A 27,130-nucleotide genomic window follows, 5' to 3' on the forward strand; every position below is an offset into this window, starting at 1 on the left:
GTCATTTATTCACCAGAATGACTCAGGTATTGTTGTTTTATCTTAATTTTTCTGATGAAGAATTTCACACAACTGGTATGCAGCAGAAATGGAAAATAAATTCTTTACTCTCTGATTCTAAATATGGACTAATTTCCATTGCCTTATGTTGCTTCTTTTTCTGTTAAACCTTTTATAAGAATTTCCATGAAAATTTTAAAATGCATTTTTGTTAGGACTTCTGGAACAAGAATAGTTTATAGAGAAAGGAAGAGTTCTTTGGTTTATTAAAAATTGTGCCAGGAAAAAAGATAAAAATGTGGAAAACTTTATTTCTGTTTATGAAGGCATTCAGCTTCTGTTGACTCAGATCCAGATCCACTGAAAACAGATTGAGGTGTGGTGGTTTTTTTTTTCTTTGTTGTTGTTGTTGTTGTTTTTTCACAAGAAAGTTTGTAGGAAATCTTAGAAACAGAGTCTTTCTATACAGCCTTGATTTTCCCCAGCATTTCTCATGAAAACTGCTGCCACAGCTTTTAGACAGTAGAATAATAAATCTACCTTTTGGGTACATAGATATCCGAGTAAAGAGTCAGATAAATGGTTTTGAAAAATAGTTTCTTTTTTTCCTTTCTTTTTTTCTAACTTTTATTTTAAGTTCAGGGGTACAGGTGCAGGTTTGTTACATAGATAAACTTGTATCATGGAGGTTTGTTGTACAGGTTATTTCATCACCCATCTATTAAGCCTAGTACCCATTAGTTATTTTTCCTGATCCTCTCCCTCCTCCTACCCTCCATCCCCAAGAGGCCCCAGTGTGTGTTGTTCCCTACTGTGTGTTCGTGTATTCTCTTCCACCCAGCAATCCCATTACTGGATATACACCCAAAGAAATATAAATCATTCTGTTATAAAGACGCATGCACACGTATGTTCATTGCAGCACTATTCACAATAGCAAAGACATGGAATTAGCCTAAATGCTCATCAATGATAGACTGGATAAAGAAAATGTGGTACATATATACCATAGACAACTATGCAGTCATGAAAAAGAACAAGATAATGTTCTTTACAGGGACATGGATGGAGCTAGAGGCCACTATCCTTAGAAAAATAGTTATTTAATGATTGCAGTTTCCTGGGGATGAACCTTACTCTTAAGCATACTTGGGATGGCTTGTCCTTATCGATTGCTATATAAGTACATTTTATAAGATTGCTAAAGATTTTTGTATTATTATTTATATTCAAAGATTAAGCTTCTTATGTTGAAAAATTGTTTTTATGTTATATATGTTGAGAATTCAGGATCTTGAATGAAAAAGCGGTAAAAATAAAAGGACATGCTTTTATTAGAAATATAATTCTCAAAATTGTTATATTACATAGTTACATATTGTCATAGTCAGCTTAGGCTGCTATTACAAAATACCATAGACCGGGTACTTAGGCAATACAAATGCATTTCTCACAAGTCTGGAGATTGGGAAGCCCAAGATCAAGGTGCCAGCATGATCAATTTCCAGTGAGGGCTTTCTTTTTGTCTTGGGGTGGGTGGAGAGAGAGAGAGAGAGAGAGAGAAAGGGAAAGAGAGAGAGAGAAAGGAGTTTGCTTACATTTGCTATCTGGTACTTCTTGTTATAAAAGCATTAATCCCATCATGATGACCTCTGCTCCTCATGACCTCATATAACCCTAATTATGTATCAAAGGCCCATCTCCAAATAATGTCACATTGGAGGTTAGGGCTTCAACATATACACTTTGGGGCAATGCAGACATTCAGCCCATAATGAACACCATCAGTTTAATATCACCAACATTAAAGTCAAGAGTTATACCACTTATTTATAGTTTTTCACTCAAATGGAGTAACCCATGTGCATTATTAAAATTGGTGTGTTCTACTTATGTTAATACATATTTTGATGTTTCTGATGATGATGTGGTCATGTTAGGGAACTTCGTGCTTGACTAGAACTCTATGGTACGTTTCCTAAATATTTTTGTTTTATTTCTGAGGTTATTTATTATTTATAACTATTGTTATGAAAGTTATTCAGAAGATAGAAGTTGAATGCTGCTGAAGTGATTGTAGTGTCTACTTAGTTACACATTGAGAAATGGGAGCCATTATTATGAAGCGAGAGAGCCTTATAATATTAGAAGGGCCAAAGAGTATAGTGAATGTGAAAGAGTTATGAGCATAAGATTACTAAAGATTAGTTTACTATCTATTAGCATTTGAAGTGTCAAAGCATCATTCTGTGTGTGTGTGTGTGTATATATATATATATTTTGTGTGTGTGTGTGTGTGTGTGTGTGAGAGAGAGACAAGAGTCTCACTCTGTTGCCCAGGTTGTAATGCAGTGGTTTGATCTCGGCTCACTGCACCCTCTGCCTCCCAGGTTCAAGTGATTCTCCTACCTCAGCCTCTGGAATAGCTGAGACTACAGGCATGTGCCACCACGCCTGCATAATTTTTGATTTTTAGTAAAGACAGGGTTTCACTGGTCTCGAACTCCTGACCTCAAGTGATCCACCCATCTCAGCCTCCCAAAGTGTTGGGATTATAGGTGTGAACCCCTGAGCCTGGCCTAATTCAGTATATTTTAAAGAGGAAATGAAGAGCATTGGTTAATCCAGTGAGTCTTTTAAGTGCAAGAGCTTCTATCATATTATGGTATCATAAATAAGAGGAAAATACATAAGAATATACTAAATACCTATATAGTAATCACTACATCACCTTAGATATCTATTATTACAACTAATGTCTAATGGAGTATTTTAGAAAAAGTTAATTTCAAACTTGGGCTAGTAATTAGACTCAGGAGATTCTTTTGTCATCAAACTCAGTTTATTTTAACCACGAATCTGGGCTCAAATTGCTATTTTCATTCATCATTTTTGATAAACTTGGTTAAGGATTATTATATGTATTTAAAGTTAAATCAGTAATTTTTTTGTATATTTACAATTACAGTATATTTCATGATCCTTGTTTACTAGTTCTTAAGTAGTCTTCTATTCATCATATTTTCTCTTTTTGGCTAATCTGAGCCTTTCTAAACTGAGATAGTCCTATTTTAAGAGTTTATTTTCTATTATAAAAGAGCAGAAAAAACTAACTAGTCTCCTTATTTATGCATAAACTCTACCAGTTTTATTTCCTAGCAAAGAAAAGGGGGGACCTTTGTATTATTCTCACAAAATGTATTTTGCAGAAATATCTGAATGTTGTTGAAGTAGCAAAATGAACTCTAGAGAGGTGAATTGTTTTGATCTAATTAAATAATGGTACCTAATCTAATTGTAAGATAATTTTTAAACTGAAGAAATTATTCAGAAAAATTCCCCAAATATCCTTCCATTCTCACACTATACATTTCAGAATTTCCCATAAATCCAAACACTTCTATTTCTAGGTCAGGTCAAAAAATCTAAACTGTTTGGTTTGTAGCAGCTTTCACAGACACAGGAGCCCATTACCTAGCAGCAGCTGTCTTACTAGTATTTCTCTTAGGAGGCACTTCACACGAGGCGGGACTCTGCTGGTGTTGTGTTTGTTTTGTATTAATGATTAAAGGAAGGTAAAAGGGTCTTTCTGATAGTTTTTCCTGTGGCACAGATTTCACGCTGCAGTAATGCTTATTGTTATTTTATGTATATAATACTTATGTAATCATTTTGATACAGTTCTGTATAATTATATATAATATGAAATATTTATATATTTGAGAAAAATAATTATCTATATTATCTATATCGGTTTAGGCACTGTTTATCTAAAGTATTGCTAAGTCTTGCTACCATATAATATTTTCCTTTCTTTATGGTTTGATTTAAAGCAAGTGTTAAAGGAAAACAAACTCTGAAGTGAACCTCCGAATAGCTTCACAGCTGCTGTTTACTTACTATTAATTTTATTGAAGTTTATGCTTCAACAGAGCAAAACACAGTGGTCTGAAACTAGTTTAATAGAAACACAAGTGTTTTTAGTGAGCCCTCTGAACAGAGCTTTCTGTTTAAAGTAGAGGCAATCTAGTGTATTGGAAGGTACTGGATTTGAGTTTGAATCTTGACTGTTGAGTATTATTTTTGTTACCTTGAGGAAGTTGATAAATATTTGAATTTTCAATTATTTTCCTCAGTGAAAGTAAGACAAGAATGATCTCACAAGCGCAAATGAGAAAATTAATAAGTTAATTTTAAAAACTCCCTTTTTGTTGGAAGTGCATCTATAAAGTCATACTTCTATATGGATCTCACAGTGAAAAGGAATCATCAAATGTTGGGATTTTCAGATATTCTAGGTTTTACCCACTTAAAGCACCATTTTTTCTAGTTGAACTATTTTGATTGAGCATTTTTCTAAACATTATTTTACATGTATCTGCTTTGTAAAATACCTGGGTATTATTGCCTTACATTTGTATATTCATTCATTAAGCCTTTAACAAAAATTTTGTTGAGTGCTGTTCTGCTCCAGGCACTGTGCTAAGCCTTGTACATAAACTGATGGAAAAACGGACATACAGAGTGTATGAACTAGTAGGAAGACACGTGCTCGACAAGTAACACAAACATACATAAATGATATACATATTGTGATAATTGCTAAAAAGAAAAACAAGAGGGCACTATGAGAAGAAACGGGAAAAACTACTGTAGGTTGAGTGGTCAGGAAAGGTGTCTCTGGGAAAGTGAAATTTAAGCTGAGATCTGAAGGATGAGAGCCAGCCGCCTTACAGAATGCGGGGGAGAGCATTCCAGGCACTGGAAATGAGGAAAAGGGGCCTGGTAAGAAAAAAAAGGCCCTTTTTGTTTTCAAGAAACTGACAGAAATTCAGTGTGACTAGAACACAGGAAACATGGAGAAGACTGGTCTGACAAAAGATACAGAATCCTGTATAGTTTATAAAACACGTTTACAGCTTGAAGTAACTAGTTGAGATGAAGACATTGTTTTTTTGTTTCCATATATAGACACTGAGGGTTAAGGGGGCTGACTTGCCCAAGGTCACCCTGCTAGGAGGGGAGGATGAGCGCTCCAGCCTTCTTTGACCCCTAGTCATGGGCTCTTTCTGCTGTGAAAATTTCCTAGCTGAACAGTTTCATACTTTTCTTGATGTCTGAGGTCATTATTACGTAATCAGTCACTGAAATTAAACCCTAATGGACTGTTGAGGTGTGAAAGGCCCATTGCCCTGTAAGATCTTTTGAATTCTTATGTCTGAATCATAGTTTTTCTGTCTTCTCTGCTATTGGGTTGTTCTCATTTGATTTCAGCTATTCCTTTTTTTGTTTTTGAGGAGCTGCAGACATAGAAACCAATGTGTTTTGTTTATTAGGCATGTGTAAAGTAATAGCCAGTAGCTTCTGTGTGAGAGTCCGTTGGATTGTTGGAATATATGTTGTCTCAGCAGGTCAGGCAGTGATGTTTGATTATTCCTAATTGTAAAATTGATTTTACTTTGAAAATTTTGCCAAAAAAAAAATCATGTTTAAATGAGGGAGATATTTACATAAAGTCGATGTCTGAGGAGCCACTCTTATCCCGTTCTCTTAAGAGTTTGAAATCAATTGTGAATAATCACAAGAGTTAGACAAAAATGACAATACCAGGTTTATTGTTAATAAACCCAGATTGGACAGCTGTCCATGAACCTAAGGCCTAAATCATGCTTCCCCTTCTTTACCCAAGCTGAACTTAACAAATGCAATCAGACCTCTGTCTCCAGAACCAGAAGACAGAAAGAACGCTATGTACATCTGGAAGGCAGGCTGCATCTGAAGAAGGTAGCGCAGGAAGGGTTAATGAAATCTGCCCTGTGACCTATTCTTCTGTTACTCATCAGAAAGGAAAGAAGTAATACCTGATACTCACAAGAAAGATTTTATTGTATAAAATGGAACAAAAATATGAGAAAAGGGAGAAAATGATTTCTTCTATATCAAGGTAAAAACAAACCTTTATGATTTAATTAGACAACATTTACAAGTAAAGGTATTATATCTTGTGAACATACCTACTTAATATCAAATAGGATAATTTCAGTGTTACGGCTTAGTAGGCTAGGAATCTGAAGACTTCTTTTACTTACTTTATTATTTAGGAGAAGCCGTAGGACAGTGAGCTCCAGTTTCGTCATCTGTCATAACGAGCGCTATAAATACATGCTCTGTCTGAGAGAAACAGATGCTACGGTGACTATGAAAGGGTTGTGGGAAAAGAGAATGACATCTGAGTACCTACTGTATGCCAACCAATGTGTTAGATGCTTTTCAGGATATCTTGTATAATCACCATAATCAAACAAGTGTTATTCTCATTTTTCAAAAAAATTGAGTGTCAGATTCTACAACAACCATTTGTTGAGCATTTATGACAAGCCAGTCTCTGTGAATATAGTGGTGAACTGGGATACCATAAGAAAGTGGCATTTCAACACAGATGTGGAGAGTGAGGGGAGCTAAGCTCATAGAGGGAGGGTTGCCTGGTCGTGTTCCTCTCTAACCAGCTTTCCTCTACACCCTCCTCAGATAGTCTTCCCTGTGTCTATTTAGTCAGAAACTGGAATGGCATTCTTGATACTCCTCTTTCTCTTATCACATACACCCATAGGCACAAAGGTCCTGAAATGGGATAGAGATTGGGATATTTATGGAATAGAGAGAAGAACTTCATTTCTTGTATGCTTTGAGAGTTAGAATTGTCCTAACTGCATAGGGAAGACACAGAAGGGCTTTAGACTGGAATATTGTGAACCTACTCTTGGAAGAAGGCAGTTCTCCATGGGTCTCTCACATTTCTGTATGTATTATGAGTGAAGGTATTGACTGCCGTCGTCACAGACTCTCTTTTCAAGGACGTTTGTGAATAACTTTAGAAGAAAGTGATAGTACCTCCCTCCATAGCAAAGGGCAGGCATGCTTACTGTCCAGTATAATAATAAAGATAATGTCTTCCTTTGGAACCAAGGGAAGGCATGTTTACTGCCCGTTATAAAAAATATTTGATGTCCCTACATTCAGGGTCGTTTTGCTGCAATACAGTCCATTGCATGTGCAGGTGTCATGTCACCTTGAGGGAACTGGGGATCAGAGAACTGTCACAAGAAAATGCTGATACCTGAACTTCCATTATTGGAAGTAATAAGTCTCATTACTGTGAGTAATAAGTCTCTAACCCAGAAGTCTTGTGTATTCTGCCATCTTCTGTGAAATTGTGGCGGGCTAACTTGTTAGCTTGTGAATAAGATAAAACTCAGACCCTCCGTAATTGTTGGCAGTTTTAGTGATGAGGAGGGGGTCCTGATAGAGACATGAGTTTCTGGAAGAGAAAGGATGAGGCCCTCCTGGGCCAATTGACGAGATTTGAGAGAAATTCATGAACATCATTAGTGAACATGCTGATCAACTTGTTTGGTCAGTTAGGGAATGAATGACCCTCCATTTTATTGTCTGTTGATGAGGAAGAATTGGAGAGATGAATGCAATCTAAGTACCTGAAGATAGGTTCAAAGTCAGCTGTCTGAAAAGTGCCCTGGATGTTGCTAGTCCTATTCCAGGCATGGAGATGTTTTTGACTATCTCAGGTTCACCCATTGTGACAAGTAGGCCAGTGACCTTCTGGAGGAAGTTTCTGACCCTCTTTGTAACAACAGTTATAATTTCATGCTCTGGCCTACAAGGAAGAAAATTTGTACCCACTGTAGGTAGAAACCAAGCAAATAACTATAACCTTGGGTAGTTCACTTAGAAGATGAATGTGTGGGGTATGTAATACTTGTTAAGGAAGTATTAGCCCTCAAGGTTCTTTAGTTGCACCATTTTACAGCTTATCCCCTCCTGTAGACTATCATGCCAACCTTAGATTCACTAGGAGACTTAGAATTTCTTAGAGTGGGGCCAGGCTGCTGTAAGGGAGCTTTGGTTACCTTGGGGGAGATTTCCTTGAAAGAGAAAAGCTCCCATAGGAAACCGTAGATGAGGTATTGACTAGTCTTTGGGCCCTTATTGCCCTAGAATGGGTTTGTAATGCTGATGAAGATTACCTGTTGGAAAACGAGAAACTGACCTAATGAAATCTAGACAAATTCTTACTGTCACCCCTGTTGCCTCTCAAAACTCTCATAATTCTTTTGTTGAAGCAGTGATAGAACGTTAGAGATGTTATCATAATGGGGCAATAAATGCCCTCAATTGAAACAGACTCCTTAGAGAAATAGCTGCTGTGCAGGTCAAGCCCAAATCAAGCAAATGGAACAAATACTCTAGCCACAGCCAGAAAGTGGTTATGGCTGCTAAGTCTAGGGGTTCCCAGAACTGGAATAGATGGTGTCTGTAATGATCTTGCTGCCAAATATAGAGCATTGCATGGAATGAAAATAGTAGAAGTTTATTTGATTGAGCCTTGAGCCAGCTGACAATCAAACCTGAAAGTAAATACATCTTGTTTACTAACATAGAACTGTTCTCTCCCTCTCTGCCCCTTGATCCCCAGCCTTGGACTCTTCTTCAGCTTTAGCTTCTTCAAGGAGGAGAGAATGGAGCTGAGTTCTCTCTGTCCTGAAGGAAGACCGCAATTCTTACATGTCTCTCTCCAAGTATGCTGGGAAACTCTGGCGAGGGCAAGGACTTCAACTTTTATGGCTCTGTGAGATACACATTAAGGAAGTATTAACTGGCCCAATTTATCATCCTGCCCAGTCCAGTGAAGGAGGGGATAGCTGAATTCAGCCATGGTGGTTTGAACATGGTTTGCAGTGGGGGAAGGAAGCTAGCAGAGCTTATGGGTGGGGCCTTTTGTTCCAATTAGTGTGTCTTTGTTGTAGCTTCCCCTGCTGAATTGTAGATGACTGTACTGTGAATGTTTATGAAGTCCAGAGGGGAGTCTCCTGACCAGGAAGAGCTGCAAGTACAGAAGTGCTTCTCCCTTTGGGGCCCCACAACCCTAATGACCTCTTTGGAGCTTCAGTTCTCTATGACTCATGGTTTTTCTGATTGGAGCCTCTGGCAAAAGGAAGCAGCATTCACCCTTGGAGTTCTGGACTCATAGCTCTGACGTTAAAACAGGATATTCCTTTAGAAAAGGGTCCCTTCTAGTTAACTAGATGCCTGGCCTGTGGAGACCTTGTAACTCTTTTTTTTTTTTTTTCTGAGACGGAGTCTTGCTCTGTTGCCCAGGCTGGAGTGCAGTGGTGCGATCTCAGCTCACTGCAAGCTCTGCCTCCCGGGTTCACGCCATTCTGCCTCAGCCTCCCCAGCAGCTGGGACTACAGGCACAGGCCACCATGCCCAGCTAATTTTTTGTATTTTTAGTAGAGATGGGATTTCACCGTGTTAGCCAAGATGGTCTCGATCTCCTGACTTCGTGATCCACCTGCCTCGGCCTCCCAAAGTGCTGGTATTACAGATGTGAGCCACCGCTCCCGGCGAGACCTTGTAACTCTGGAGTCTGATATTCCCACTTTGGGGTCCAGTCATACTCAATGAATAACAAGGGAAAGGCCCAACAGGCCTGGGTGTCAAATGGAAGTGGTAAATTTAGGAATGCAGCCAGCCTGAGGCAAGCAGCATCTTAATCTCACTTGAGAAAGTGGCAGCTCTCATCCCCCACTCTGCTGCCTGATTCACCAAGGTTCCCCTAAGTGCCTGGACCTGCCACACTTATGGATCAACTAACCTGAAACCTAATGGTATCCAGTGGGTTGTGTTCAGCCTCACCATCACCTACTCAACCAGAAATGGACATTGTTTCTGTGCTCAGTGTTCGCATTCAAGGCAGTGCTATTAGCCCTGGCCAATACTCCCCTTAATGAATCTTGCTGTGTTTTTACTGTCTCTGGAAGTGTTGCCAATGACCTAGTTGTTTGGGCTGCCACTTGAAAAAATGCCAACTGGAAGATTATAAACTCCCCTTTTTGGGGCCACAAGCTGTGGAAATGGTTGGACTGTCACAGTTATTTATATAGATGGTAAGGGCCCATTCTCTGATGAAAAGCAGTGGGAATCAAGCTGCTGGTTCCACTTGCACCACCCAGATTGCCACCACTGCTGCCTCGCTTCATCGGAGCGCTTGACAGGCAACACACTCACAGCACAGACTGGGCACAAGGTGATATGTGTTTCTGATATCGAGGTGACTGGCATCACAGACTTGGGGCTCCTGCCAATAGTTGACCTGTTTGTCTCAATGAAGGAAGACACACTGTACATACAGGGAGTTACTTCTGCCAATTCTTAACAGATTTACTGCATTGGACTCCTCTTAAAACTGGCGGTGGTGCCTCACTGCTACTGACACATTTTCAGGTTATGAGTTTGCCAGGTGCATTCCAGTTAGTCAGAGCCAGTGGTGCACCTTTTATTGCAGAAGCCAGGGCTGATAGTCAAAGTATTTGATAGTCTTTCCATGCTCCCTACAGTCCATAGGCACTTTGTATTGTTGAGTGTTGGAATGACTTCCTAAAATCAACTCAAAAAGATTTAAAACTCTACCTCCCTAATCTCCTCCTGGTTTGGACACGTTAATAAGACTGTTGGGTCATGAAATGCAGCTGGCCCAGTTAGGGATCATCCTCTTTTTGTCCTTTCTTGGTTATGATCAGGATGAAAGAAAAGAGAGGTTATACAGAACTATTCTGAAAATTCAGGATATCATCCTGACCATTCCTAGACATGATGAGTCTTCCTTTCTCCTAATACCTATCTCAGGCCAGACTCTTTGGTACATCTGCTGGGTGGCAGCCTGGTCAAAAGATGGAACAGGAATCCAAATTTATTCTGGTTCAGCCACTTGAGTTTTCTTGTTAGATTGAATTATCCTAGGATATTGATCACTTGGTTGGGTAAACGGCTCACCAAGTGCCCTCATACCCTGTATCCTCGCGTCTTCTTCCTGTAGCCATGAAACTGAGGCTAGCTACCATGTTAGCTTGCACATAGGGTAAAATCTCAGACCTTTCATAATTATTTACATCTACTTACATATTGAAATAGTTTTAGCCACTTCCTGGAGAATGGATTGAAGAGTAAGTGGTACAAATGGGGAGTGTATCGGTTGTATCAGGGGATTTTAATTTATGGAGGTGACTGAGTGACAACATGGAGAGGCCAATGCCATCGAAAGATTATTTTTATTACTTACATTTCTCAAGAGGAAGGGGCACTTACGTTAAATGTAAGTCATTTTATTATTTACATTTCTCACAGTGGGGCACATGAGGAAGAACTGGGTTTGGTCAGGAGGCAGAAGGAGGAAGGGAAAGCCTGGGCCATAGCCTTTACTGGGGTTTCTATGGGAAAGGGAAGAGCAGAGGAAACAGTTTAGGAATGGCTAGTTTGAGTAATTTCAGTGGGCTCTGGGCTGTAGGGGTGATACCTGGTTGTCTGGTACCTGGCCCTGGGAGATTTAGGGAAGGGGACTTGCTGACAAACACAATGTAAGAAAACACAGTTTTAGAGGAGAGAAACTGCTTAGGGGGCTACTGTAGTAATCCAAATAGGAGATGACATTGGTTTTAACTAGAGAAATGGCTGGGGAGATGAAGAGAATGAACAGATTTGAGACATATTTTGAAGCCTGCATCAATTCAATTTGATGATGAATTTAGATATAGTTTGTGGAAAGGGAGGACTCAGTGACTCCAGTTTCCAGCTTTACTTAAATGAAACATTTTGGACAGTAAACATAGCATTGGTAGAGAAATAATAAAGAGTTTAGCCCTGGACATCTTCAAGTTCCATAAGGCTGTGAGATTATTTATGTAGAGATATAAGTTAGGCAGGAGAGTGAGAGAGTTTAGAACTAAGAGGATAAGTTTCAGGTGGTGATAAAAATTTGGGAACCTACAGAATATAGACAGTTAGTTAAGGAATGACACTAGATGAATTATCCAGAGGGAAGTGTAGAGTTTGAATGACTAGGGGAAGATCGTGCATTTGTCCACAGCCCTACCTCCATTTGACCTACTTCTCTCTTTTAAATAACCATCTTGGCTTCTGAATGTACGTGAGTTTGTCAGCCTTAATAGGCAAAGAAGGAAGACAATTAAGCAAATGGCAAGTTAAATTATTGCATTGATTTCTACATGGTATTTGTTATACGGTGGCATGGACATGATCTGTTAAGTGTTTAACTAAAAATAGTCCCTTAGGTCTTGGATTTTATATTCTAATGTAGATAACACATCAGTAACCTGGCTAAGGAAGCTGTGGTGGCTGTTTAGTTTTGATTGCATGTTGTCTTTTTCAAAGTAGCAAGTTATGAGCTTATTGAACATACAGAAATTATACATTTTTTTTTCTTCCTTCTCTAACGCTTGTCAGTAGTTATCAGAATTACATGACTATACTTTCTTCTCCCATGTTGGCTCTGTTTTATCTCTTAATGTCAGATATCATTTCTTGGAATCATTCAGGAAGTTATCTTAGAGTTAATTTGCCAGTAATGAAGAGTGGCAAGAAATGCTGTAAAAGAATCTGGAGGTATTTCACAACTTTGGAGATGAAGGGTGCTTGATAGATTACTAGACAAGTAATCTTACTAAACTGCTCACCAAGTGGTTCCATACCCCGGATCCTCGGGTCTTCTTCCTATATCTGTGCAACTGAAGCTACTGTGTTAGCTTACAAGTAGGGTAAAATCTCAGACTTTTCATAATTCTTGCCACCTACTTACGTGTACTCATGCTGAGGAGAGTAGATGACATGAAGAAAGGAAATACGTAAGCAGCTTCCTTGTGCTAAGAGTTATGGTATGGAGAGGGAGTAGACAAGGTAAATATAAAGGATGCTCTCCATGAAACTGCAGTAATTAATTTATTTTCTTGATTTAAAAAATATGTATATATGTAGCAAGACTTCTACCAAACTTAACAGGTGTCATGACTAAGTCTTGATTCGCATATTACTTTGAAGGATATTCATGCATCCAACAAATACCAGTGTGGCACTCCATTCATGGAACACACGCAAGTCACTGCTGTTTAATGTATCAGCTGTCGATAGTTCATAATTGCTTCACTTTTATCAGAATGTGGGGCTGACTGTCATCGATTGATGGACTCAACAGCACTGTATAGAGGTTTTGGAGGTCTGGGTGCCATTTTCAACATGTTAAAACAAGGGAAATTAAGAATTTATCCATAGTAAGGCTGTACTGATTTTTAAGAATATCCAGTTCCTTTGATTTTGGCTATCTTATTAACTATTAATAATTTGTACCTACAGGATGTCATAATAATTAACAGCATTGACTGATAGCTATATGCTTGGTTTTAAACATGGGATAATGCAAACAGTTATTGTTAAATAAAATGTATTTGGAAGATGGAGTCTTTCGGAATGTGTGGTTCATGTTCAAAAATAAATACTGGCACTCTGAGATGGAAACCTCTATGTTTGTCCCCAGGTCACATAATTAATTGGTGGCAGTATGCTGGAACCAGTAGGGCATCCCAGTCATCTCTGTTTATAAAATGTTATTAAAAATCATCTATGCAACTATAGCCTACTTGGTTATAACAGTACAAGTAAAAGTGTACCATTTACTTCTATGTTTCTAGGAACGCTTTGGTGTCCTGGTGTAAGCTGAGATAAAGATTATATTTATCATCAGAAAAATTGTAGTTATTTGTACTCTTTAAAAATTGAAACTGCGAATGACATTTGTTTTCATGTTTATATTTATAAAGTCTTCACCACACTTTGTTTCTTGTCCCTACCTCACCCCTCTTTAAGATTAGGGAAGAAAATTACAATCCACCCAGGCTTCTTTAATGCATGAAGAACTTACTTCTTCTCTCAGAGTTTTAGGCAAGGTTCATTGGGCCTCTATTGTAATAGGAACAGACATATATTTTGCTTCAATGAATGTTTCTTGAGCTCATAAGCATTTAGAAAATATTGAATGACTTACAGTTCCTTAAGAAAGTAGCCATTTTAAAAAGCATATTCAGTTAAAAATATAATTTATACAATACTCAGCAAGCTCCAACTCCCTGAAAAGATTTAGCTGCAAAGACATTATTTTCAGTGATCCTAACCATACTAGGAACAAAGAATTGCATCTGTCAAAACGGGATCTCTGGCGCTCTAAAATAATCCACACGTTTTATGAGCTTTGATAGAGTCAGGCAACTCTCTGTCATATTAATATTGTAGTGGCATCAAAACCTGGGCTGACCATGTGCTGCAGGTGGAATGCTCACACTCACCCAGTTCTGCAGCAGAAGCAGCTGACACTAGTAGGGAGACAGCGCCGTCTTCAGTTCCTAAGGCCACTGGGGCGTCTGTGTTCTGTCCAAACCTGAAATAGGTAAATGATTCTTCATTCAATCCTCCCTTGATAATGAACATGACTTCAGTAAATACCTGTGCTACAAATTACTCAGATGCAGTATTTACTCCTTTACTCTTTTCCTGTATCATTTAGAGCCAAACTGTAAAGATTATGAGAAAAAAAGAAATAAACTCAGGGTTAGATAAACAAATTAGAGACAGGAAATGCTACATTGAAATACTGTCCGAAGAACTTATGAAATGAGTTTAATCTTTCTTTTGAGATCTGTAAGACATTTTTGAAGGGATGAGAGGTAAGAGTTGCATGATACTGCTTTCTTTAAAGAAAATAATTATTTTTTGTAAGTTATTAGAAAAAAAGGGAATATTAATATCAGATAAGAGCATTATTATCTGATTTTATTATTTGATCATTAAGGATTACTCGCATTATCCTTATCTCTTGAATTTAGCTGTTCTTGTTTCGTTTTCATTTCATTAGAAATTAATATATTCCTCTTTTGTAAACATAAAAGACTTTATTTTATAAATATATTACATAAAATGTTAACATCTGTGTGAGCATTTATAATTGTGTTCATCCCTTCAGTCTACCTCAGATGAAAATATATACAAAATGAATTAAATAAAAATGCCTGTAATTATCCTTCCATTTTGTTGACATACATGTGTGCCTGAGACTAGAAGAGAGTCCTGTACTTTTTAGAGTGAAGTAATAATGAAAGTGAAATCTTACATACCTCGTCTCTCATCCAAAACAACGAGAACAAACAAAAATGTAAAATGTTGTTAGGGAACTTTAAATGAGTACCATCCTTATTGATATTAACTTGCCATAAAATGTTTCTCCTACAGAAATGTTTTGCTTTAAAGAAATTTAAAGTAAAACTTGCTTTTTGAAAATTTAATGCCCCTGCATTAAATTTAATTTAATTCTGAGTAGTTTACAACACTGGGTTATGAATGTATCACCATGACAGCAGATTGCCAGAGTCTAGGAGTCAGGCGATGTGGCTTCATTAAAAGCACCTCCGGATAATGTTCTACGTTAGATTTCACTGAAAGACAGGAGCTGCTGATGAGGGTGACCTCTGACATCAAGTCATCTTACTATAAACAGAAGGCCGTGGAAAGCCATTGGTCAGAACCAAGAGTGTTTACTATCCAGGTCTCCTCCTAGTTAACCTACATAACTGCACTGCTCGTGGAGCCCGCAGGTTCACACCACAGCAAGGTGCTTTTAAGGCTACCTGTGTGTTGGTTAGAGACTATAAACCTCTCCGAGCATTCCGTAAACCTCTACCCAGGTTTCATTCTACTGACAATGGAGACTGGAATTTATTGGCTGTTGAACTTCACACACACGCACTACAGAACTCACTTACAAATGCAACTGGAATAAATTTCAGGTTTGGGGATTTTGAATGAGGTAAGTTGCATTTAGGTTTTGGTTGAAGCATTATCATTATTATTATGTTCCATGGGCAGTCACACATTTAAGTGTAGGCAGTTCTATCTCAGAGAAAAATATTTTTCTTGTTAAAATAGTTGTTTAGATTTTTTACAGTTTTTTAGCACAAGGGTGGTAGAAGAAACTTGTACATAGGAATTGAGTAAGCCAATCAATTAGAGAAAAGCCCTAATCTGTTTATGGCTAAAGTTTGAAATACACTTCCTCTTTGTTTACTTTATAAAATTCAGCTATTCAAATTACATTATGTTAATGTTGGGAGAAATGCAGGTAACATGATAAGTGATAATAGATTACATTTCACTACAAAACTTTAACAGTCAACTTTGTTTTCCCCTAATAGTACATGCTACTGCAGGATTTTAAAACACTAATACCAGCTTTTTAAATGAAAGGCTTTTTTTCTGCATAATTTGTTTTGAAATTTCGTGCTGAATTTGAACTTTTCATTAGAATATGAGGTGTAGTCATCTCGATAAATATGTCATATTTTTAACAGAATGAATGTTTCCCTCCATTCATGGAACTATTTTCTTCTGAAACCATAATAGTAAGGTCAAGTTTAATTTTAACTTTTTAAAGAATCCTAAAGTTTTCAGTGAGGTTTACCTTCCTTTAGATGTGTACTGAGCATACTTTGATTTAAAACCTTGTTGTGGAAGCCTTTGGTATGCTTTGGTTTAAATTATTTAAATATATCTTGGTGTCTTTCTCAAGAAGAGAAAGTGTAAATTGCTGTTTTGCTGCATCAGAGGGTTGAGATGTGGGAGACTTGTCACAATAATAACATTATTCGTTTTGTTTAAGACAATTGAGGGAAGCTTTGCTGTGTTGGGACTGTATTCTTGTGAGAACAACACAATTCAGGTGGAGAAAATATTCTCTGTTCTAAGTATTTGTGAGTACTGATTTACTGTCAGAGGTAGATAGTTTAGGGAACCTGCTGGAAGAAAGGGAGGATAGATTATCCCAGTCAATAAGTTTTCCTGTTTGGTTTACAGGGTCTACTGAGCATCAGTCAGCACTATCCAGTCCTACTTCTTTTCTGAGTTGTAGGTACTATTTTCTGAAATACTCTGCAATGGAATAATGATGTTACACTATCTTATTTTGCGTTTTGTTTGTTTTCTAACCGAAAGTTCACTAAACCACTAAAATATTACTTATCAAAAATGACCAATAAATGCAAATACCAATAACCATATAATGGGTTCTAACTTTTTGCGGGAGGAGGAAGAGAGCCAGAGAGACCAATTTTTTTTTTTTTTATCTCTACTTTGGTTTGTCTCTTTTGTTCTCCAAGTTCCTTATCAATAACTCTTGTTAGCAGTTTCAAAATTGTATGATCTAACTTTTTGATCCTGTAGCAACCCTGTAGAGGAAGGTGGTTGTGTGAGTCCAGAGGCGGCACATATTTTGCTTTAAGGGAAATGGTGCAAGCCAAATTTAACAGGTAATGCAGCTGTTGAAGAAATAGAAAAGCCGGATGACTTCTTCCGTGTATTAAGGAAACCAGGATAAATTGTCCTTAGAACCAGCTCCCAGAAAGCCATTTTAATTGAGGTCAAAGAGGAAGAAATCATGAGTATATCTCAATTATTTATTAGGTTTACCTAGAATGAGACCTTCACTACAGATATACCTAATCTATAATTCCCATACTCTTTAACCCTTGAGCATTCCTGCTGTATGAATCCCTTTTACATTTAGACTGCAGAGTGTATTTGTTTATGACAGTCCAAAATTTAGGGACATAAAAATTGTGAAATTAACTGACTAAATTTTACTTTCATCTAAGGAATAAGCTTCTGCGTCTAAAAAATATTGTAATAAATTTCTTAGTTTTAGTTGAAGTTACACAGTTAATGATGCTGTTTCTTCTGGCCGCATACTTGTATGTGTGAAATGTTTCACACAGAACTATTTTCTCTTCAGCTTTTAGTTTACAGGTAATTTAAATTGTTTTTTAAAATTTGACTTATTTTGAGTATTTCTTCTCAAACAAATCATATAATTTGCATTCTTGGTGTGTAAATTATGCTACACTCTGTGTTTTATTAACTCTGCTGATGAAGAATTTTATTTTAGGAGTAAAACCTGAGAAAAGGTGATTTGTAATCTCTTTTTATAATAATGGTTATAGAACAGAGATTTAATATAAAACTACTTTAAAATAGATTTTAAAACTCAAAAATGTTGCTACAATGTTGTGGAAAATATCAGATTCAATCCAGCATGCTATGAATACATTTTTTCTTATTGTATAAAGTTTAATTTTAAAAATAAAGAACTTAATGCCAACATTCTTGAATTTTCTCTTTATAAATGTTGCTATTTTAATGGAAGATCAAGAAGATAAAATATGTAAAATTCAAAAATATGCCTTTTTTACACTCTTATTTTATCATTGTATTGTTCTAGAAATATTTATATTTTATATAAATTAATCTACAGATAGAGATATATGTTGTTAAATTTAAAATTGCTTTTAAAATTTTGTGTGCATTCTATCAGTTATTTTTTAAAGTTGGAGAATTTCTAATTTTTTAAAAAGTGATGGTGATACTATTGGGAACATTAGGAGAGTTTTTATATATACTTTGAAAATGTTTTTTAAAGTTTAGGCGTATGTATGTACTTATACAGACATACACACACAGGTGAACTTTAACAAAACTTTTGCATATGAATTGAACAATTTTATATTGCTAAGTGAGACAACCTTTATAGTTAATTATTGTTCAAATTGAAAAGGTTAGTTATTTCTACTTACTAGGCAAATAAATGATGGTGTACTAGAGTATATTACATAATGATTGATATTTTATGTTTGGAAGCAAATGATATGTAACTCTGCCCTTGGCCAAATTCTTTTGAAGTTTAATGACCAAGATGAGCTGTCTTTGTTAAGTGGTAGAGCACTGGGTTGTCTGGAGTCCTGTTGGGCTTGGCAGATCTTGATAAATGGGTGAGTTTTTCTTAACCTTGTGGCCAAAGCATTCCAATATCTTAAAGGAAAAAAAATTAGAAAGATATAGAAGATGTTGCCAAAAACATGAGCAAATTTTCTCTATTTAGAGGACTAGGGTAAATTTTTAAGATGATTTTTAAAGCAATGTTTGTGAGAATTCACAAATATTCACTTTAATAGAGGGAAATCTAAAGTTTCTGATAGGTAATACTGCTGGAATTCTTCTTTCCTGGTTCAGTGCGAAGCTGCACAGCAGTCAGCAATTTTAATTTAGTTGCAGAAGATTCTACCAAATTAACATTGTGATCATTAAGTGATAATTCTTTAATTTAGACTAAAGTATTTCATTTTGCTCTTTTTGTTATTCTAATACATTGGAAAGCATTTATCCATCTTTCTTGTGACACCTGGGACGGCAAAGGAACATATAAACAAAAGGTGTAAAGAAGACCACGATATATGAGGAAGTATCTCTTTAGGTGTTTGTTTATTGTGCACATTTGTGAGAAAAAAAAATTCTTTTAGTGCTTATGTATAGTATTTATGCATAGTATTAAGGCTGGACAGTCTAGTCTTTTTTCCAGTCTTAGAGTGGGGGCTTTCATATGAGCTGTAACATGATATGTTAAAGCATCTTACGGTTCCTTTTGTGGCATTTTTAAGTACTGTGTTAGCTTTGCCTGCCCCTCTGGGTAATAATGAAAAAATATACCATTAGAAGGAGTTTGAAATTTTCCTAAATAATTCATAAAGCCGATATGGCATTTATGGCAGGTGAAAAAGGACTGTGGCATAGCTAAGGAGAAAATGCGCTTTGGAATTTTAAAAGTTAATGTGGCTTGACATTTGGTTTAATACTTACATACTGTACATATATAATTGTGCTTTGTTTTTCTGTTATTGTTGCTAAGTTGCTTTTTGAATATATTCAGCCTTGCTGTGAACTCTCAAATCATTTGGAGGCTATTGTGACAGTTGTAGTTGATGAAGAGTTATAGACTATAGGAGTTTTTCCACTTAAAACATAATTCCTCCCTAGTGCATGATTTTGTCTAACCTCCCTCCCCCAAACCAGGGTCCTGGAAGGCCCTCGCATTAAAGGCCAGAAATCAAGTGAGATCTTGCCTGTGACAGCCCAATACTAAAGGAGTAAAATAATTTCGGCTTCAGGTTTTTGGTGGTGGATTTTTATTTATTAATTCTCTAACTCCACTAGTCTTAATAGGTATGCTATTTTGTCTGCTGTTGCGCTTAAAATAGAGTATTCAATTGTATCTTTGATGCGTAGCAGTTAAAGAAGGGTTATGGCAGGTTTTCTTTGAATGGAAGTAGATGCAGACTTCCAGGTATGCAGTAGAGTCCTCTCACTTTTATAGTAAATAAACAGTGTTTGGGGCTTTTAGAAACACAGTTTTGGGGTTGCCAGGAAGAAGCTTGGTTAAGGAATGAAAAGAGGTTGAAAAGTGATACAGTAAGAAAATGTAGGAATAAATAGACTTCCCTAACTACATGAAAAGAATTTCAGAAATGTGTACATTTTACAGCTGCAAGATCTTTGTTTCTAAGGAAAACAAAGACACTTTATTAAAAGTTTTGTATTATTTAATAATTGGATTTCTACAAACTGTATTTCTAAGACTTTAATTTTTTGACCACCATTTGGCAAAATGACATTTTATTTTCCTTGAAAAGCCTCTCAAATTTGTATGAACATGTTAAGACAGAGAGGTAGGTTTTGAAACTCTTGGTGACAACTCTTGTGTTCCAAAGATTTAATGTTTCGAGATTTAAAAGTCAAGAAGTGAAGTATAACATATGTGAAAGAGGCCGGGCGCGGTGGCTCAAGCCTGTAATCCCAGCACTTTGGGAGGCCGAGACGGGCGGATCACGAGGTCAGGAGATCGAGACCATCCTGGCTAACACGGTGAAACCCCGTCTCTATTAAAAAATACAAAAAAACTAGCCGGGCGAGGTGGCAGGCGCCTGTAGTCCCAGCTACTCCGGAGGCTGAGGCAGGAGAATGGCGTAAACCCGGGAGGTGGAGCTTGCAGTGAGCTGAGATCTGGCCACTGCACTCCAGCCTGGGTGACACAGCGAGAGTCCACCTCAAAAAAAAAAAAAAAAAAAAAAGTGAAAGATAGAAAATGAGTCATATTGAGAAATGTTGACACATTTTTAGCCAGGTGAGAAAGTGAATCTCCAAGTTCATATGCCTATGGGCCTAGCAGTACACCAATCCTACGATGATCTTCACAACATAAATCATATTTACTTGGATCCAAAAATAATCATAGGTCATCATACCTGTCTTCATACATTAAATGAGATTATATATATACATAGTCTAGCAGAGTGAGTGGGAAAGAATATTTGCTTAATAAATGGCAGTAATTATTATTGTTATATAATTGAAATCAAATTTTTAAATATTAAGATGTTTTGATCTTCATTTTGAACATTTTTAATTCATATGTTTATGAATTTTAGGTTCTTCATAGGTTCTGGTTAAAATGCCCTCATAGATCTGAATTTGAAGTCTGCTACATAACTTGCTTGCAGGTTAATGTTTCTGCTTCTCAGTGTTACTATATGGGAACTGGGAAGAAAATTGTATATATCTAAGCACTGTGCCTGGCATGTAGTAAACACTCAAAAATTTTAGCTATTATTCATCCATTCCTTCATCTGAAAAATTTAGAATTTTGATATTTGTGTTTTCATTGAATACTAATAGTTACTTTTCTTAAAATAGTTAAACATTTAACTCCTTTTCATGGTGCTTGGAATTTTCCTGTATTTTTATAATTTCTCTGAAGAGATACTGCATAGGTTAAAGTTCATTTTATTGCAGCAAGTTGCATTCATTTACGCTATCCATCCTTTCTCTCTTGGTATGTGTGTGTGTGTTGTGTGTATGTATATATATATTTCTATGGAACAATTTTCAACTTTTTTTTTTTTACTTGCCCACCCCCTGGTGTGTCTTGTGAAAACTAGGATTTGAATTTAACTTTTTGGCATGAAATTCTGACTCATTTCTTGGCCTGCTTGTTTTCCACTTTATTCAAAAACACATTCAGAAGTAAGCCTGGGGTAATGGTGCATGCCTGTAGACCCAGTTACATGGAAGGCTGAGGCAGGAGGATGGCTTGCACCAAGGAGTTTGAGACTGTAGTGTACCATGATTGCACCTGTGAATAGCCACTGCACTCCTTCCTAAATGATAGTCATTGAAGGTTCTATATGTTTTGTAAGAATATTCTTATGTAGCATATATGGTTCAGCACTTGCCATTTAATGAAGTCTCAAATGGAAGAGTGTGTTCAGATTATCCATTTGCCTCTAATTCTATGATCAGAACACTAGAAATATGTTTATTGATGATTCCTTTAACTCCTCTACCTTAATTCAGAAATAAGATAGGGTTTTGAAGTAATTTGAAGATGTCATAAAATAACCTTTTTTGTCTTCGGTATATCTCAACTTTCTTTTCAAGTACAGTTAAAAAGATCTGATAATATTCTAGTTAATACTTCAATCAATTACAATATTCTGTCAATTCTATCTCAGAAGTGTTTGTCAAAAAAACCCTCTCAGTTCACCCCATGGCTCCTGTCTTAATTTGGGTCTTCACCATCTCTCATTGACAGATTGAATGGTTCAAAGTAGCATTTGGGGAGAACCTGCTCAGGGCTGGGGATATGATGAGCAGAGATCAATGCCATCTCTGCCTTCATGGAACTTCTACTATCCCTTTTGTTGCATTAGGCTTTTCCCAACTTTCAGCCCTCACCTCATCCCCCTTCCACATTAGCTTCTATAGCATCTCTACCCAGTTTGTTTTTTTACAACCTTTCAATGGTCTTCATTGACCAAAGGTTAAATTCCAAACTCTTTACCATACATAAGGGCTTCATAATATGCTTCCTCTGGCAAACTTCTTGACACTGAAATTCCTACCATTTCCCACATGTAGTCTTTGAAGACTCAATTCAGAACTCACTTTCTTCATTGCCTTTTCCATCTTCCTTTGGCTGGGTTAGTTTGTTATATGAACACTCACAATACTTTAGATAGACTTCCCCTAGAGTAGTCATGGTATCCTAAATATTACTCTTCTCTCATTTGATCATGAACAAATGAATGAAACCCCTAAAAATAACCCCTCTGATAAATGGTTATTTTAATATATAAAGGAATTTATAATTCATTCCTTCCTTCCTTCCTTCCTTCCTTCCTTCCTTCCTTCCTTCCTCCTCCTCCTTTCTTCCTCTTCTCCCTCTCCTCCTCCTCTTCTTCTTTCTCTTTTTCCTTTTCTTCCTCTTCTCCCCCTCATCCCCTTGTCCCCCTCCTCCTCCTCCTTCTCTACCTCCTCCTCCTCCTTTTCCTTCTCCTCTTCTCTCTCTCTGAAACCACTTTTTTTTTTTTTTTTTTTTTTTTGCCCCTCCATCTCATGGTACTGATTACCATGTTAAGGGCATAGAAGACATTACATAATAAAACAGGATGACAATCTCTTTGCTGGTCAGTTTTATTTTCATATTGTGTAAGTGTATACACAAGATGCAAAAGAGACTACAGAGTTAATCAAGAAAATAATTGATTTCCCAGGTTATAAAAATGTCTGGACTTTGTATTAAAAGCAAAAGACAGGGATTTTTGAAAATGTAGGGTTTTTGTGAGTTTGTTTTTTAAGCATTCTTCTGAGACAGAGGAGGAAAAAATTACTTTGTGAGTTGGAAAGACAATGCTGTATCTTCAAAGCGTAAGACTTACTTTTAAGTGGTACTGTTCATATTGCAGTTCACATTGCACACATGTTCCTCATAGTATATATTCAGAAGGTTTTTTTTTTTTTTTTTTTTTTTTGCTTCCAAACCACGTATTGGAAGTAAAACTCCTTGGATTCCATAGGTTGCATAGTTAAGTTACTGAAATATGAACTCCCAGAAATAGTGGGCTTATAAATGTATATTGTACATTTTTCATGTTAACCAAGAGATTTTTGAAGTTTAGTCTACTCTGCATATACTTTTAAGACCATAATAATCAGATATAGATATATGTGCTTGAAGTGAAATTGTGGAAAGCTATGGATTTCACCATCTTTAGAGATGTATCACATACTTTTGTCCAGAAATAGGTAGCGTGCCCTAGAAGTATGAGTTATTCTCATCCTTTACCTCTGTGGGTTAAAAACCACAAAGTTGAAATACAGTCTGCAAGATATACTGAAAATATATGTGTGAAGCAGTGCTAAACTTAATTGATATGTGGAGACATATATAAAACATACAGCCAGTAGATGGAGAAAATGAAAATTAGTGTATGAACATTTTAGTTAATGCTATGCTTTGCCTCAAAGCCTGGTGTTTATTATTATGTGCTTTTAGTAGGAGACAGAAGCAGTATCAATTGGAAAAACATTTCTTAGTGGATTGAGAACAGTATAGCTTTCTAGTTCCTAAGTGAGAAACCTGGTTCTTTGGTTTCTTTGTTCCTAGTTAGGCTTGTCCCCAGTTATTTCAGCTGAACATTTTACATACTAATGGAGTCCAGGGAAGTGTATTTGGCAGCTGTTCATGGGATAATAATGAAATACACTATTTAGTACTGTATGCTGCTGCTGTAAAGTGTGGGGGGTATTTTATAGAGAACTTGGTGAACAGAGCTGTATCCACTTTAAATAGCGTGTGAACCTGAGTGAGGAAGTTGTATTTTCATGTGAGAATAACTAGTACTCTTTTCTTACAGGTAAAGAAAACGTGCACAGAATCAGATGTTTCAGAATCTCAGAATTCCAGGTACAGTAAAATAAAGACCGAGACTCCACTAAGAATTGCAATTTTGGAGCACTAGTAAGATGTTGTACATGAGACACAATTGTGATTTGGAACATTGAGCTTCTTGAAGAACTTATCTTTATGGAAACTGTATATCATGCTGGCTAGCGTACCACTACTCATAATATTAGTAAAAACGACTGTGATTGAAGTCAGTTTTAAGGAACCATAGTGGAAATATCTCTAGAAACATGTGAAAAAAATAATACCTTGGCATTAAGTTAATCTTCATTTTTTGTTCTAATTTCTTTTTATAATGTTTTGAGTCTAAAATTGTGCCAGATACTGAATAACTATCAAATCTGTATTTACAAAAAATAAAAAAAAAACTGTGATATTTCTTTTTCTTTGCAGTGAAACATTGCTAGGTTTTGAAACTGTTGTCAAATTAGGAAACTCATAGTTAACTTTGGCATTCTCATTTGGGTTGTTTGGAGCTTGTGGGAATGATGAATTAAAGTGGTCAGACCACTTCATATAGGAATTTAGCACCATTTAGTTGTTTGTGGTTGAACCAGATGCCCAACAGATTTTTTTAGACCTACACATTTTCATTGCTTTCATTTCAAAGTCCAGGCTGCAATTTTGAATGGATAAGTAAAAGTATCATAAATACTGTGACAATAATAAACACATGTTCTTACTATGTTACGAGTGATATGACTTAACCTATTTGTATTCAATTGAGAGATGAGTCTCACTTTACCTTGTCCTACTTGCTCCAGCATATAGTGCATGTAGTGATTTTCTTGGTACACCAAAACATTGCAGATCTAGGTAAAATATTAATGGCCAAGGCCAAGGCAGGCGGATCACCTGAGGTCTTGGGAGCTAGGAAAAACAAAGCAATATAATCATCCTTATTATTAATATTTCATACCAAAATTGTTTAGCTTTGAGGCTACTCAGGATTTTTGGACAGATAATACTATGCTTAAGTAAATTTTAAACTAACAGAAAGCAATCAAACTGATTCATTGTTCATAGTTGGTATCATTAAGTTGGAGAAGAAGTAGAAAGAGTTCAGAGCTCAGTGTATTTAAACCTGGAATTAAATCATTCTTTTTTATCTAGAAAATCCCAGCCCATGTGGCCTTAAAAATATAATTTTATTTGTAAGAAAAAATAGTTGTTTTTAAAGACTGCTTAAAATATATTTGTCATTTAATAATAAACATCTCTGTAAATGGAAAAGTAGCCTGAGCTCCTGGAAATCAGCAGTTAGTTGCCATGGATTAGCTGCTGCTTAAAGTTTCCTAATCTACAATATAAATGGGTAAAATCAGGCAAATCAATTTCTAAGAACTTCATAACTTTGTACTATCAAAAACAAGCAACAAATACAATAATTTTTCTTAAAATGTGAGATGGAAAGACCTTCAAGAAGACCTAGAGTCATTTGGTGGTTCAGTTTGCGCAGACATTTTGATAGTAACACGTCTCCTCTCCTGACCAGTGGTGCAATGGCCAATCTCCACACTCTGGTCAATATCCATCAGTAACATAAAAATGTGACTGTTCTTGGATCCTGTATTTATTCACCAATATTAGGTCTGAGAGTGCCAGAACTGGCACTTAGTTAACGTATTGATGGAACACCAAGGAGAGAATAAAAATATACTGATGAGCACTCGGCACAAAAAGGATACAAGAATTTCCTGAATAGTGAACAAATCAAGGAATGCTTAAAATAGCATTTATTATATTCATGTACTGAGGTTCAGTTTTTGTAACCTGTCAAAAAACAAAAAAATGACAACCAAACAAGAAAAAATGTCTCTAATACAGACACTGGGCAGCATTATTTTAATACATACATATATGGGTACATTCTTTTTTGCTCATTAAGAACCACAGGGCCGGGGGCGGCGGCTCATGCCTGTAATCCCAGCACTTTGGGAGGCCGAGGCGGGCAGATCACGAGGTCAGGAGATTGAGACCATCCTGGCTCACACAGTGAAACCCCGTCTCTACTAAAAACACAAAAAAATTAGTCGGGCATGGTGGTGGCCGCCTGTAGTCCCAGCTACTTGGGAGGCTGAGGCAGGAGAGTGGCGTGAACCTAGGAGGCAGAGCTTTCAGTGAGCCAAGATTGTGCCGCTGCACTCCAGCCTGGGTGATAGAGTGAGACTCTGTCTCAAAAATAAATAAAAAAACCACAAAATATATATTTTCTCTCTCTTCTTCCTGTGTGTGTATATGTGTATCACTCTCTGTGTGTGTGTGTGTGTGTGTGTGTGTGTGTGTGTGTGTGAAAGAGAGAGAGACAGAGAGAGAGAGATTCAGACTGAGATTTAAAGCCTGGAGCTAGGTAATTTTTTTCTAAACAAATATCAAGTAAAGAATTGAACTCAAAATGAAATACTGTATCTGCATAAAATGTGAGCCAAAGACCTACTGCCTAAAAAATGCTGCCTCACTTGGAACCGAAAGCTAATATCATTCATTTATTTAGTTAGCTTTATAGTATGTTGATTTTGGATTTGAAATGATTAGAAAAAATGCAGATGGAAAGTGTTTTTACAGTAGGGAAATAATTAAATTGGGTGTGGA

The 27,130-nt window shown here is 36.7% G+C and overlaps 1 protein-coding gene across 11 annotated transcripts in view; it reads left to right on the forward strand.

The window, feature by feature from the left end:
- The window catches only part of EYA4 (EYA transcriptional coactivator and phosphatase 4), a 280,742-nt gene that overhangs the window by 117,764 nt on the left and 135,848 nt on the right, over positions 1-27,130 (forward strand). For all 11 annotated transcript variants that reach the window (XM_078001202.1, XM_015137416.3, XM_015137415.3 and 8 more), the window contains one exon: positions 24,489-24,538. In XM_078001202.1, coding sequence (XP_077857328.1) covers positions 24,489-24,538 — 50 coding nt within the window. The remainder of the gene's footprint in view (positions 1-24,488; positions 24,539-27,130) is intronic.

The sequence above is a fragment of the Macaca mulatta genome, chromosome 4 (genome assembly GCF_049350105.2).
Source record: "Macaca mulatta isolate MMU2019108-1 chromosome 4, T2T-MMU8v2.0, whole genome shotgun sequence".
In the NCBI taxonomy this organism is placed as follows: domain Eukaryota; kingdom Metazoa; phylum Chordata; class Mammalia; order Primates; family Cercopithecidae; genus Macaca; species Macaca mulatta.